Source organism: Helicoverpa armigera, chromosome 21 (assembly GCF_030705265.1).
Source record: "Helicoverpa armigera isolate CAAS_96S chromosome 21, ASM3070526v1, whole genome shotgun sequence".
Classification (NCBI taxonomy): domain Eukaryota; kingdom Metazoa; phylum Arthropoda; class Insecta; order Lepidoptera; family Noctuidae; genus Helicoverpa; species Helicoverpa armigera.
In genome coordinates, this window is record NC_087140.1 from 10,201,525 (window position 1) to 10,216,436 (window position 14,912).

General features: G+C 35.9%; 1 protein-coding gene across 2 annotated transcripts in view; it reads right to left on the minus strand.

Annotated features, from left to right (window-relative positions):
- LOC110376027 (complexin) overlaps positions 1-14,912 on the minus strand; it is a 250,194-nt gene that overhangs the window by 35,551 nt on the left and 199,731 nt on the right. The window contains exon 1 of one of the 2 annotated variants that reach the window (XM_021334352.3): positions 488-745. The exons of the other annotated variant lie outside the window; for it this stretch is intronic. Coding sequence (XP_021190027.1) covers positions 488-500 — 13 coding nt within the window. The 5' untranslated portion in view covers positions 501-745. Of the gene's footprint in view, positions 1-487; positions 746-14,912 lie in introns of those variants that run through there. 2 annotated transcript variants of the gene reach the window in all.

The following is a 14,912-nucleotide window of genomic DNA, read 5'->3' on the forward strand; positions in this document are numbered from 1 at the left end:
TGTATGGTTTAAGGGTATACAGAAGACCAACAGTCCTATTGATTGAAAACTACTGCAGTAAAAATATAAAGTAAGTTAATGAGTGTGACCTAAAAATAGTTTTTGCTAATCCAAAGATCGTTGACACCAAAATGTGTAAAAGAGGAAAGTTTTTTTTTTTCAGGAAAAAAGTATTTTGGTATAAAGTAGGCCGCTATATGTTTTACGAGGTTATATTATTTGCAAAAGGTTGCGAACGTGACGTGAATTCGTGAAAAACTCTGAAAAAAGCTTTCGTATTATTATGTAATGGTAAGCAGAAATATTAATAAAAAAGGTTATGAATAGAATGAAAAAGTATGAAGGAAGGTTTAAAAAAATGGCAACTTAAAAAGATTTAAAACTTAGAAAATGCAAGGAGAAAATTAAAAAAGTTAAAAATTGTTAAATTTAAGAACTGAAATTAAAATAATGCAAGGAAGTGAGGTTATAATTTCATGAAACTTACCGATGAAGTTCATCTTGCTGCTCCTATCACACTTTCCGTACCAAAAATACTATATATATATCCTACAACCTAATAACAAGTCGCCATAAAGTCCGTATATAAAAAATACTTTTAATTTGTAATATTGAGCACCAAGTTTTTTGCCTACATTAGAAAATACATGATACGTATCGTTATAAGAAGAAGAAGGAGAAGTACGTAAGAAGCTATGACATGTTTGAACGGAGACACGTCTTTCCGACGCGAGCGGCGGAGAGCGAATGCTGCCGTCGCCGCGCCGCGCCGCTATTTAAGCGAGGCCGCACGCACACACCCGCGCACTAACAGGTCCCTCACTCACACACGCGCACCGCTTAAGAGGGCGCACAAGGGAAATCGTTCCGCCATTGTCGTCGTAATGGAAATGGTAAAATTGATTCCCGTCAAATTGTACTTTTAATAATGATCGTAATTATCTTTATTGAGGTTTTTTTCTATATATTTTTGAGCGAAAGCTTTATCCCTAAGGGAGTAGATAGCACCAATTTAAGAAATCAAAGCTTATCTTTGGTGAAGAGAAAAAAATGTTACGTATTTTTTTAACATAATATAATCGTTAAAATCTAAAATTCAATCGCCAATACGGTGGAATGACGATAAATAAAATGTAAGTAAGAAAAATTGGATGCGTATTTCATCCCCCCTTAACGCACACATAGGTGGTGGGCGCTGATTGCGCATGTGTGAGAGCGTAAGAACAAAGGGTACGCGGCCGAGGGGGCGTGGCTTGTTGTGTGTGTGCGTGTGTTAAATCTTTTATAGGTCGATGCATTAAGTAATTTAGTATTATACCTTGCATTTGACAGAGGCCGGTTGAAATACGCGTTCCGCGGCCGTGTCCGGGTCGGGCATGGCTCGGGCACGGTTCGCTTCCGTATTTTTAACCGTTTCCGTATCGGAACGTTTACTTAGGACATTGTACTATTGTTATGTCCTTCGAAGATATAAGGCGAACTGTAAAGACGCGTGAAAGCTAAAGTATATTTTTATCTATAGCTATTAACTAGCTGTGTACCATCACACCCTATACAGTAGATTTTGGTTGTAATTGAATGTGAAACCCAGAAATGTTTTACTTTAGATCTGAGATTATATTACTATGAATGACAGAACTATTAAAAACTTTAGAACAACAAAATTCAGTAGGAATCAAGTTTAGTGTGCAAAAAAAAATACAACAATATATTTTATAGGTAGGTGAGGCTCTCTCCTATAAAACTCAGAATTGGTAATATACATATATAGGTCAAAATATTAAATAAACTTTCAAAGAACTCTAACTCTTCAGTACCACTAAAGCCACAATATTGACATTGAGCAGATTCCTGAAGACTTCATAATCCGTGATTAGGATTCAGCTCCGAGCGGCGTCTCATGCACTTCATTTGAATATTATATTAAATTATATGAAACGGTCACATCCCGGGTATTATAAATACTTCACATTTATTGTTATATGTAGTAACAGAAGAATTGGGTCGGGAATTTAGATGGAGTTAGATTTTATGGGTTGAGAATTAATTCTGGGTAAAATTTCAAGAAAAGAAAATGAAAACTACGAAATTCCCTTGTATTTTTGGAACATATGATATTAATTTTGATCTTCTAATAATTATTTAAAGTATTATTTTTAGAATTTGGGTTATAATAATGTGGTAATAATTCGTGGTGGCCTAGTGCGCAAAGAACCAACCTCTCGAGTATGAGGGCGCGGGTTCGATTCCAAGGCAGGCAAGTACCAATGCAACTTTTCTAGGTTTGTATGTACTTTCTAAGTATATCTTAGACACCAATGACTGTGTTTCGGATGGCACGTTAAACTGTAGGTCCCGGCTGTCATAGAACATCATTGGCAGTCGTTACGGGTAGTCAGAAGCCAGTAAGTCTGACACCAGTCTAACCAAGGGGTATCGGGTTGCCCCGGGAACTGGGTTGAGGAGGTCAGATAGGCAGTCGCTTCTTGTAAAGCACTGGTACTCAGCTGAATCCGGTTAGACTGGAAGCCGACCCCAACGTAGTTTGGGAAAAGGCTCGGAGGATGATGATGGGTTATAATAATGAGTTTACTTAAAAAATTACGTTACATGGAAACAACTTAAACGAACATAGGAAGTACTTCATCAGGATGCCAATATAATCTCCAAAAGAGGAAGAACATCAAATGTTAAATGTTTGTTCTTCGCAAAGTAACAACCCATTTAACGTGAAAACACCACAGTTGTAGCTTGTCACGAACAAAACAGGCACTTTAAAACAAAATCAAAAACGATAATCATAATAAAAAAGTCATATAAACTTGTTTTAATCCTCGCCTCCCGCACTCGGGTAAAAGCTTGAAAGGGGCAATATTCAAGAATTATGCTTTTCATAAAACGAACCAGTCCACTTCACTCAAGCCCACCCAATAAGTCCCGCCAAAGAAAGTATGCATTACCGTAAAAATAAAAGTCGAAACCTCTTACCGGGACTGTACGCGCAAATTGTCCCTTCGGCGGAGCTAACAGAACTATAGCCATCTCCCTCGCACTCGTGGTAATGCCCATAGGCGTGGAGATGTAAGTGATTTTTGACAAAGGAAAAGATTGTGGGCGCGTGATTGTAATACTGAATATGACTAGTTTTAAGAACGTCGGGCTTTTTCATAGTGATTTATGTAGTGTAGTGCCGAGTGAAACTACGGCGAGATGTCGCTGAAATACTTGCAATTGGACGACTTTCTATAAATAAAATGTTTTACTTATCTGAAGAGACTTAAGACTCGATGGCAACAACGTTTACCTGTAACAGAAGAAAAATAAATAATTAATACATCTGAATTGTTTAAATTTTGTACTTATAGTTTCAAAAAAAATACCAGGCGTACTATACATTCAAGTTACTTCAATATATCGTTGAAGCTCTATTTAACATCCCAACCAATTGATTTATTCATTAATAAAACAACAGAGATACAGCAATCTCTACGCTACGCCATCGTAGCAAGTGCTACGTAGCTACGCTCGTAGCCTCGTAGCAGACGCTACGAAAGCGTAGCGCTTGAACAAAAGAATAATGCAATGCACTTCGTTGCCTTTACATTGAAGAATTCAGTTTATTCTATTGAATTCCTTACATTTTGAAGTTTCATAAGATGCGGGTAGTTTTAAAAACGGTAATTCCAACTTGAGGTAAAAGGGCTTTTATTTTAAGGATTTTTTTTTCAGTGAAAGAATTTTGATTTTTATAGGTCTTGTTGCAAGTTCAGATTTTTGTAGCTCAATTGTTAACTGTATTTTAAAGAAGAATAATTTTTGTAAGACATGTTGAGGACCTATTATTTAGTTATTGTTTATAAGGTACATATCTTGAACCATATCGATTGCAGAGCAATAGTATTAAAGTTATATAACTTAAATTGTCCAACTTTTTGATAACCAACTGTTATTATTGTATTAGTGATTTTCTATCAAAATAATTAGTGCTTATTATCATGGATATTTAGAATTTGTAACATGCTTATGTAATTTAGATAAATCTATACAATTATAGTTAGCCAGTAAGTACCATATTTGTATGCCCCATGTGGCAGATCACGGCATGAACAATTGTATATATTTTTTTTAAGATCTTTGTACCATACCCGTGTTTCACAAATAAACCATTTGATTTGATTTGATTTGTTATTTCAGACATAACGTCTAACTGGTTAAATCTTAAACAAACCAGTAATTGATCCAGTTAGAAACATTTTTTGTACTAGATAATTTCATCATCATCATCAGCCTATCGCAGTCCACTGCTGGACATAGGCCCCTCCAAGTGCACGCCACTGAGATCGATAATTTGATAATTTGGATACTATTAAAATCCTCTTTTCAAAGGCCGATAGCCACTCGCGTCTGATTTTATTTACAATTCATTTGATATACTTGCTCATACTAATATTACAAGAGAAATCATTTTTGCTCCAAAATTACTGAACCGATTTGAAATTTTCTTTCACTGTTGGAAAGCTACACTCTTCCCGAGTAACATAGGCTTTTATCCTTGTACGCGCAGTAGTGCCCACGAGACGCGACGTGAAACTGCGGGAATTCGGCTAGTTGTATGCAATTTTCATTGATTTCACACACTTTTCTCAGGTTAAGCATTAAAATCAAGCTTAAAAATCATTGGTGCCCCTCCCATCATCACACGTCCCCCCCTGAGGCGCGATAAACCGCCGCCGATAGCCACTCGCGTCTGATTTCATTTACAATTCATTTGATATACTTAACGCGGGCTTTGATGGACGTGCAGGGTTGCTTCGGGTTGTTGCTCGGTTTCTGGTTAGAAAGGTGAATAAATAGTTTTGTTTTATATGGATGAGGATTTTTGCATTATTTTGTTTTTTGTGTCATTTAAATTTTTTGGGGTTGAAATAAATTATAGTAGTTTTCGTCGACTACTGACTTTTACCTAGACATAAAGTAGCCTATCTCCGACTCCATGACTTTCGGTTTTTTTGAATTAATAATATTTGTAAAGATTTGCAATATTGTTGAGGCTTACAATTGCTAGCAGCATAGCTTATAAGTTGGTTATATTAAACCCACAGTAATATTTAAATGAACACAGCATTGGAAATCATCATATTACATATTTACTGCCAGTTACTTTTTACATAAATCTGTTTTTAGTTTTTTACCATATAAGCATAAAATTAGGGAACCAAAGCTTATAAATTAGCGTTTATAAATAAGCTAAGACTGACTTGTCTTACTTTTCAGGATCAAAATTCAAATCGCTTCCTTTAGTTACAAAATAACTTTTGAAACCAAAACTATTCACGCACAAACCCTTACTCACAGCCCTACCACCGTTTAGGTATAAAGTTACGTCGGAACGCAAGTGGTCCGGGGGTAAATACGTTTTCTTATTCCTCTCCGCCCCCCCCCGTCCCTCCCCGCCCCCTCCTTCCTCTTCACCCCCCCTGGCTGACCCTCGAGGCCGTGTACACAGTGCAAACGGTTTTCCAGTAAGTGTTGATGGTTTGTTTGGCTTTGTAATTAGGAGCTTTTCTGTGTATCTGTTTGTGTGTATGTGTGGGTGTGGAGACACTGTAGAGTTGGGGTTAGAGTTTTTTTTATAAGGATCTAATTGTGTTGGTTGACTAGTCTAATGAATGGGAATTAAAAATAAAGTTGTGGTTTAGGGTTAAAAAAAAATAAGGATGTAATTGTATGTACTGGTAACTATCTAGCCTAAAGAATTAAAAATAAAGTTTTCATAACAAAAAATAAACTGACAAAGTTCTGGCAATTTATTCCAAACTAAGTTGAACTAACAAAGATAGTCTCAGTTTTTAGTTTCTAACAGGATTGTATTTGGAGAAATGATTGTGATGTATACAGTTCAAAAACAAGAAAAGCTTATCTGTGTTGGCACAGAATTAAAAACCTCTCTAAATATAAAAGCGTTATGTTCTAAAGAATTTCATATCCCTTTTGAATGGTTGTGAATGCAGAAGTGGTCATTCAGAAACCACCCAAAAATACATCAAACATAACCAAATCCCTGCTAATTTCCATCAATTTTTCCCCAAGACTAACCACAAGATAATCGGCGTTCTTTGAAAGGCGATGCGAGTTAATTGCGCGTGTAAGTGTAACTCCCACTAAGTGAGAGTTAAGTGAGAGCCGTTAGCTTACGTACCGTCTGTCTGTCTGTCTGTTCGCGCGTCAATCTACTGACGAGGAAGTGGATTTGTACTGTGATTAACTGTAATTTGAGAGATTTGTTTTGAGAAAGAAAAATAGATTTCATCTGAGTTTCTCAGAGAGAAAATTTCAATTACCTCTCTATCTGCTGATTTCCCTACTAGATATAGAAAAACGTTAGCTCCATACGGGAAATATCAAATTCCTATCTCTAGTTAGCAAATCTGTTGTTGGTGGTCCAACCAAGGTTGGCGATCTTGTCACTTTTTATTAATTTAAGATGATGACGAAGAATCTATCAAGTTTTTAATTTCAACAAAGATGACAACTTCTGAGAAAGTTACAACATTCGCAACTTTATCTTTTGATCGTTAAGTATGTATCTGATATATTTTTCGTGATGACCTCAAGAGAAGTATTACTGACTTTCTTCCAAAAAAATAGAGTTTCGCAATTCAGATATTTGTGCATTTTAAAAACATGCCTTTTTCATTTAAATAAAACCAAGACATTACTTACACAATAATATTTGTGAGGAATGTGGAGTGATTGAGGACTTATTCCACTTATTGATGGACTGTGTGCGGTATGAGTCTGAGAGAAATGCTTTGTTTAGGGTCTTGGAAGTGAACAGACTTGAAGTAGGTGCATTAAATAAAATTTTGTCACAACCAAATAGTGATGATGCGAAGAGTCTGTTTATGTTCATGGCCCAGATATGATTGATATGTAATTAGGTTACGATGGGACTGACATACGCAATGCGATTATAAATGTCCCTTAAATAAATAAAGAAAAAAAAGAAAAATAATAATATTTAAATTCGTAACTATAAAATTATAATTACATCTACTAACATTACAATACTGGCGGTTATTTCTAACGACTATAGTATTATCTGTGGACATGTCACACAGCGCCGACAAAGCTTTGTGCCCGTGCGACTGACAGCGCTCGCTGACTGCGGGACGGTGGGGTCTACTCGTATGGATTTCGTATTCAAAATAATATATTGGTGTGTGTTTAGGAATTAAACTAAAATAAGAAACTAAAAATTAGGTAGGTTTACTTTGCATTTTATTTAATAAGGTTAAAGAAAATACATGTATTAATAAATCAGTCAGAAAAAGGAGTAATGTATTGTCAATATGTCTCTTAAATACGGCTTTGATTTCAAAATTGTCAATTAGTGAATATATCCACAATCCTCCTGCTATTAAAATTTAAACTACTAACCTATCATATAGGTAATATTCTGTAAACACAATACATAAAAAAATGTTAAAAACACAACTATGTTAAAAAGCAAATAAACTGCATTAATTTACACAACACCATATCTTAAAAACAAGTCCAACACTAGTTCAGAATATCCTAATAACAAATTGATATCGATAATCCGCAGCGAACAGGAAATAAGCTAAAACAGCGGACATTCGATAATCGAGTATTATTATTTATTGAGCGGCGGATATTGGCGGATATCGGTCCTACTCGCCTACTTCATATTTTAGTCGGGACTTTGTACCCGGGTGGAATTCTTGGGTCGAAGTGTGAATGGTTCTTGTATTGTACTTTGAGATGTATTAAAAAGCTTTATTTAAAGATAGGGAAATAAAGAAAAATATAAAATTAACTGTTGTAGTTAGATACTCTTGTAATATCAATTTTAAGTATTCACAAAGTGGTATCATGAGCAGCTTTTACAATATTTTTTCAAATTGTGTGAGTTTAACATTGCGAATTTGAAAACATATCTAAAGGTTTGTTGATCTTTTAACATAAATTATCTACTTTGAGGTGAAAATTGACCAATTTCAGAAAATAATAGCGTAGTCGCAATATCAATCATGTCACCAAAACCCAATGATATGTTTCGTTTTTTATACAACTCTCAACGATTTCTTACTATGTTCTTACTCAACACCTACTCACACACACACAAACACCGCGAATGTTTCCCCTTCTACATAATTTAGTTAACAAAATCATTCAATTTCTTACTTCCCCGGCTTTTCGAAACAAATGGTGTGCGTCACGATTAGCATAGTGCCCGGACTGACGGCTACCCGGCCGGACCGTGACGGGTTCGAGTCCCGGTTGATGTATAACCCGAATATTTTACCCACACGCTTTTTGTGCAAGCTTTTTATTGGTAGATTTTTTAAACGAGGTTGCGCGATTTTTTTTGGCGGTTCTCTGTCGAACCGTGTGATGGGTGCTATCAATTTGTTTGTGATTAATTTACGTTGAAGTAAAGGTGAAGCTAAACTAAACATTTTTTTAATTCATTTACATTTCGAAGGAAGGTGAAGTTTGGGTTGTAAATGCTTTATTTAATTTTGTAGGTAAAGTTTTAAAGCTGGGTACACATGTTATATGAACGTGACAAAAAGCAAAAATCGTGCATCTGAAAGTATGGTTCTAAAGCCACTATTCTGAAAGTAATACAAAATTATGACTTCTAATCAATAAGAACTTTCAACTTAATTATTTTACCATCCCCCAAAATTCTAAAGCTAAACCTTATAAATAATGATCTCCCTATATAACAATTAACATAAGAGCGGAGTGACCAACGAGGCTGCAAACGATGCCGCGATGACTTGCAAACATATGACGATCGTAGCGTGATGGGTTATTACTTGCGTGTCTTATGGTGTATGGGGGTAAGACCTAGATTGTGGGATAATATTAAGGGAAATGTAGGGGATAAGATTATGAGAGGTTACGAAAACTGAGTCTGAAATCACCAACCCGCATTAAGCGATTTACGCTCAATCTTTCTCTGTGTGAGTACAGGCCTGTGCAGCATTGGGACAGTAAAAAGGCTGATGATGATAAAAATTTGTTTCTGTCTGCACCAATTTTGGCTTATAGACTTTTTGGCTATAGCGGCTCAATTACCTTTTGTTGTGTAGTCTTCAAGAGAATTCTAGCTGCAATAATATTAGCAATTTTGCAACTCACTGTATGATAGATGCGGCTTACGACATTACTACACCGTAGTTTACTATGGCTAAAAAAACTCGTAGATCATCTAAGCGAATGATTTTCCACCAGTTTGTTCCGATTCACAATTCAATAAACCCCAACCATATTACCATACGTCATTTTTGCACCTAACATAATTATCAGACTTCTATTCAAAATAATGCAATCCACATTCAATTCCACCAATCAGAGGGCGATTGTCCGCTCAACAATGGCCTGTAGCCCCATTGATCATCACACAGGGCGGGGGTACTTCGATTAATAAAGGGTTGCTACCCTTAAGAAAATGCCTCTCACTCACAAGATTGATCAGCACATACGTCTTAATGACTTGCCCTTAATTATGAGTTATAATGGAACTGGTTTTACGAATATTTGTGTTTGGTTTTTGTTGTTATTGGGGGAAGTGGGTTATCAATTACTCGTGCATATGGGAACACCATGGGAAAACACAAATTATTAGTTAAGTATATGTAATATTTTTCGAACAACAGTACCATTGTATTTGAAGATTAGTTTGTCAAATTAATTTACTTTTACGGAACAGTTACTGTTTCAATGACAGAAATGATCCCATATTTAGGTCCAAACAAACCAAAACACTACGTAACAGTGACCCCACAAAAATCACACAGTCACACCAAACGCCAGAAAATCCAATCAATTATGAAAATTCCGGTCAGGCATGCATGTGTGCAGAATTAATTTATTATCGACGTGTACCGCCAACAAATCATGACAATTGTTTAGAACTACCCGCACGTGTGGACTGCATACAAAACTCGTGTTGATTGCACGAATCAGTTCAGCCAATCAAATACCATTGAACTCACTATTATTGTATATACAACCTTGTTTTTGTTGTGGTTAAATAATAAATAAAACTGAAAAAATGTTTGACCTATATGGCCTGCTAAAAATTTTCCGAGGTAGAAACAAAAGACGGAAACAAAAGAACCTATGAAGACGCGTCCTATTTTTGCAAAAAAAATATTGAGAAAGTTTTGAAATAATTTGTTAAAGTTAAGAATATGAAACTTGATATAAAAGTAAATTTAGGTCTAAAGGACCAGAGTTATTACAAGAGCATCCTTCGTAGCAATATTTATTCTTTTCTTATCAAATTCTGAATAAGTCATCATCGCTTGGTATCGTTTCTTTGTTCTTTCTAAGATAATTTGTAGGTGAATTGAATGAGCATTTCCTCGGTTGGTTTAAATACACCCTGAGAAGCCAGAAATTATCAGACACATAGGCGATAACATACGTTATACAACCATCAAATCAACCCATGCAAACCGAAACTCCAACCATTTCACAACAGTCCCAACAATCAAACTAAAATAAAAACCTCGGGAACAATTAACAAGAGTACCTATAACCCTAAACAGGCTACAATTTCAGCAGCCAGCAGCCAAGGGTTAAGTCCATACATATTAATTCGGCCGACAATCGGCCGAGTGTCTCATACATATGGAGTGTCCATGTAGAAATGAGAGAACGCTTTCTGAAATTGTTCTATAGGTAGGTAGACGTACATTAATTCGGGTTAGTCGGACTCTCTTTACTAGGAAAAGGTTCTTAACAAACATGAGTTTCGTGAGGTATTTTGTATGGTAAATCTTTTGTTTAGTGTCACCTAGTAAAATGTACATGTAGTGTATAAAAATCTACCTTCTTGCAAAGTGTTTAGTGTTGAGAATATTCTGCACGTATGTAAAATGTAAGGCAATTCTCTCATGCACGGTTGTTCTGTATGTGATCTTAAAAAGCTGTTTGCAGATCTGAGCGAAGAAGCAACAGGTTGGTAGTCGATGTCCTGCATTTCTTGATTGTTTTACATCTATAGTATTTCTTCCCTATTTTCAATTTGATCTTCTTAACTTCTTACGTAAATAAGTTTAGATTTTTTTAATGTCTCTGAGTTACGATAGAGATTAAAATATTACATTCACAAAACAGTTACTTTTTCTAGAATGAATCACATAACTACTATGTGGTAAATAAAATAATGAGGTATTCAAATACACAGTAAGTAAGAAAAATATTCATAAACTAAGCCAAAACCCCTTTTCTTTCTTACATTAAGAACATTCCAAACTAAAACCTCACTATTCTCTAAATAAAGCGCAACTAAAAACTCCCGGGCAGAAGGCATGGCGGCCATATTTCAGTCGCCATTATCCGGGTGTTCGCTCATTTCAGCCGCACCTACACTCCGCTGTTATTAGGAAAATTCTAACTTATTGCTGTACTAGTCGTGCTCCAGAGATGTCTTGGAGTGTGGCCCAAGTGAAAAGTAGACGCGGTTTTCACAAAACTGTTATTATATTTTTGCAAAAGTAAACGATAAAGATGTTGGTGAATATGGAAAGAAAACTATAATTTATTCTTTAGATAATGATTTAAAATCAAGAAAACAATAACAAATATGAAAACTTTGGTGTCTTTACTTAGAATGCAGAATTAACTTTAGAACTTATTTTTATACTTATTATAACCGTTTCTTATTTTATATTATAACGTCTAAATAAACATTATAAAGCAATATATAGGTAAATAAGGCTAAAGTTGCCTCAGATATCTGTAGATTTATAAGTTGAAGCAATATTTGTTTCAAAAGGATGATGGGCAATTTTGTATGAACCCTGGCCTGATAACCAATAAAGTTCTAACGTATATTATATTATTGCTTATACCCTACAGTTACTGAAATAAAACAGTTCATGTCAAGAATCGACCGGAAATAAGTACAATCGGGCACAAAAGAGTTACACTTTTTGCACCATTTGTTTTTGTTAAAATAATATCCATAGTAGAAAAATTCATTGTATGATGTATTTTCGTCAACTTATCACTTATTTAAGTAAGCCTAGGGTAAACTATCAACTACGGTCTTAACTAGGCACAATTGTTTTAATAGGAAAACAAAACATAAAAACTTTTACTTCTACCACCGTATATTATTTCCATTATTGGAGATAGCATTTCCTCTTTCTGCGGCACCAGGATAGTCGGCCCTGGGTTGTCGAATTATTAGAAAAGTAGCGACCCACCCCAGCTTCGCACGGGAAAACAGTATTTCCTCACTATTTAACGGATGTTATTACAATATTACAAATGCCAGCACACCTCTAATTCCACAGGATTATTTTTCCTGGCCATTAGATGATGTCTGTGCACGACAAGTATTTGCATTAAATGGGCTACGAACTTGACTGAACTGATTTGAAAAATCTTTCAGTGGTGGAAAAGCTACGTTATTAATAATAAGAAGATAGGTTTTTCTTATATACCATACGTGCCAAAGTAGTTTAATTCCATAGGCAGTCGTAGGCTTACAGGACTAATATCTTTTTTCCCCAGTGGTTAACAATGTTCCACCAATAATGGATATTATTGGTTATGCCGGTTAAACTCACTGGAACAGCGGAATAGTTACACCTTTCGTTGTAAATACTAACTGTTATATTTTTAATATGGACACATGCACCTTCTGTGACACGTCCTGACTGATATTGACAATAATATAATGCACTTAACAGCCCTCTCATACAAAATGAAGTGGTTCAAGTACATGGGCTGTCCTATGCTATCAAGTGTCATCTCTTCGTTCTCCGGTGGTTGACAATATTTTGCCTATAATAAAAAATGAAGCTTATGACATAAGCTATCATTTGATGTGCAAATGGTTTTTATTGGATATACCGGTTAGACGCACCGGAATTGCGGAATACGTACACCATACGTTGTAAATACTACCTGCTAAATAATCGTTTTTTTTTTTCAATAAACTTGGAAAATATGGGCACAGACACCTTCTGTGACTCGTTCTGACAATTATTGACAATAATAATGCACTTAAACATCCCTCCCCTACGCACTGAAGTGGTTCAAGTCCATGGGCTGTCCTATGCTATCAGGTGTTATATCTTCGTTCTCCGGTGGTTTACAAGGTTTTACCCATAACAAAAAATGAAGCTTATGGTATAAGCTATCATTTGATATGCGAATAGTTTTTATTGGATATACCGGTTAGACTCACCGGAATGGCGGAATACGTACACAATATGTTGTAAATACTTCCTGCTAAATAATCTTCTTTTTTATATAAGCTTGGAAAATATGGGCACAGACACCTTGTGTGATATGTCCTGACAAATATGGACAATAATCTAATGCACTTAAACATTGCTCCCATACAAAATGAAGTGGTTGAAGTCCATAGGCTGTCCTATGCTATCAAGTGTCATATCTTCGTTCTCCGGTGGTTTACAAGGTTTTGCCCATAACAAAAAATAAAGCTTAGGGTATAAGCTATCATTTGATATGCAAATGGTTTTCATTGGTTATGCTGGTTAGATTCACCAGAACGGCGGAATACGTACACCATACGTTGTAAATACTACCTGCTAAATAATCTTCTTTTTTTAAATAAACTTGGAAAATATGGGCACAGACACCTTCTGTGACTCGTTCTGACAATTATTGTCAATAATAATGCACTTAAACATCCCTCTCATACGCACTAAAGTGGTTCAAGTCCATGGGCTGTTCTATGCTATCAGGTGTTATATCATCCTTCTCCGGTGGTTTACAAGGTTTTGCCCATAACAAAAAATGAAGCTTAGGGTATAAGCTATCATTTGATATGCGAATGGTTTTCATTGGATATACCGGCCAATTTTACCCATCATCCTTACCATCATGTTCCATTTTCACTTCCTACTCGCCCCGCTATCCCTTATGAATCAGCCCACAACCCAGCAGTGCTAAGCGTAATGCATCGTGAAAGGGGCGCGCGTGCCTGTCGCCTCGGCCGCGACATCGCTTGTAAAAATGATCGCCGCTATACCACGCTATATTATATAGCGGCGATGTTATATAGCTGTGATTGGGACCTAAGTGTGGGAAGTATGTGTCTATTGTAGACTTGTAAAAATGATCGCCGCTATACCACGCTATATTATATAGCGGCGATGTTATATAGCTGTGATTGGGACCTAAGTGTGGGAGTATGTGTCTATTGTAGACGGGGTACTTTTGAAAGATAAAGACATTTTGTACTGGGAAAGGGTTGTGGCTCATGTAGGCAACTGAATGGTAGTTAAGATAGAAAGCACATTCTTTTATCGGTATGACGAGAGATAATCGTCTGACTATACGTAGGAATGATTCTTGATATCCTATCGAATTAAAAACCACAAAACGTCCTTTAAGGATGATAAGTATCAAAATCGTAACAAAACAATCCTCTTTAATTAATCTGACTTCTATTTTAAAGTAAAAACTGGAACCATCTTTTTTATATGCAAATAAATTCTTCTTACTTTCTACAATCTACGGGACCATACACAGTTTAATGAGAGTAAAACATATAGTATAGTAGGTGCAGCAGTAGTGGTACATAAAATATTAGTTGTAGTACCTACTATTTGTAAGAACTTTAATAATTCTTACTACAATTCCCACTTTATTTACCAGCAATTCCTACAAGTACACCACAGTGACGTGTTCATAAAATAGCCCCAGCCCGCGCTACCCTCGTCGCGAGCTGATTAATTACTGCACGATTAATCAGTTCCCATGACTGACGCGTGACGTCACAGCGCGGGGGTAAGACCTGTTTACTTGCTAAACTAGAGTTATATGCGATTTTGTCTATGTGTGAAGCCAATATTGTGTCTGTGTGTTATTTTTGGTTATTGGAAATA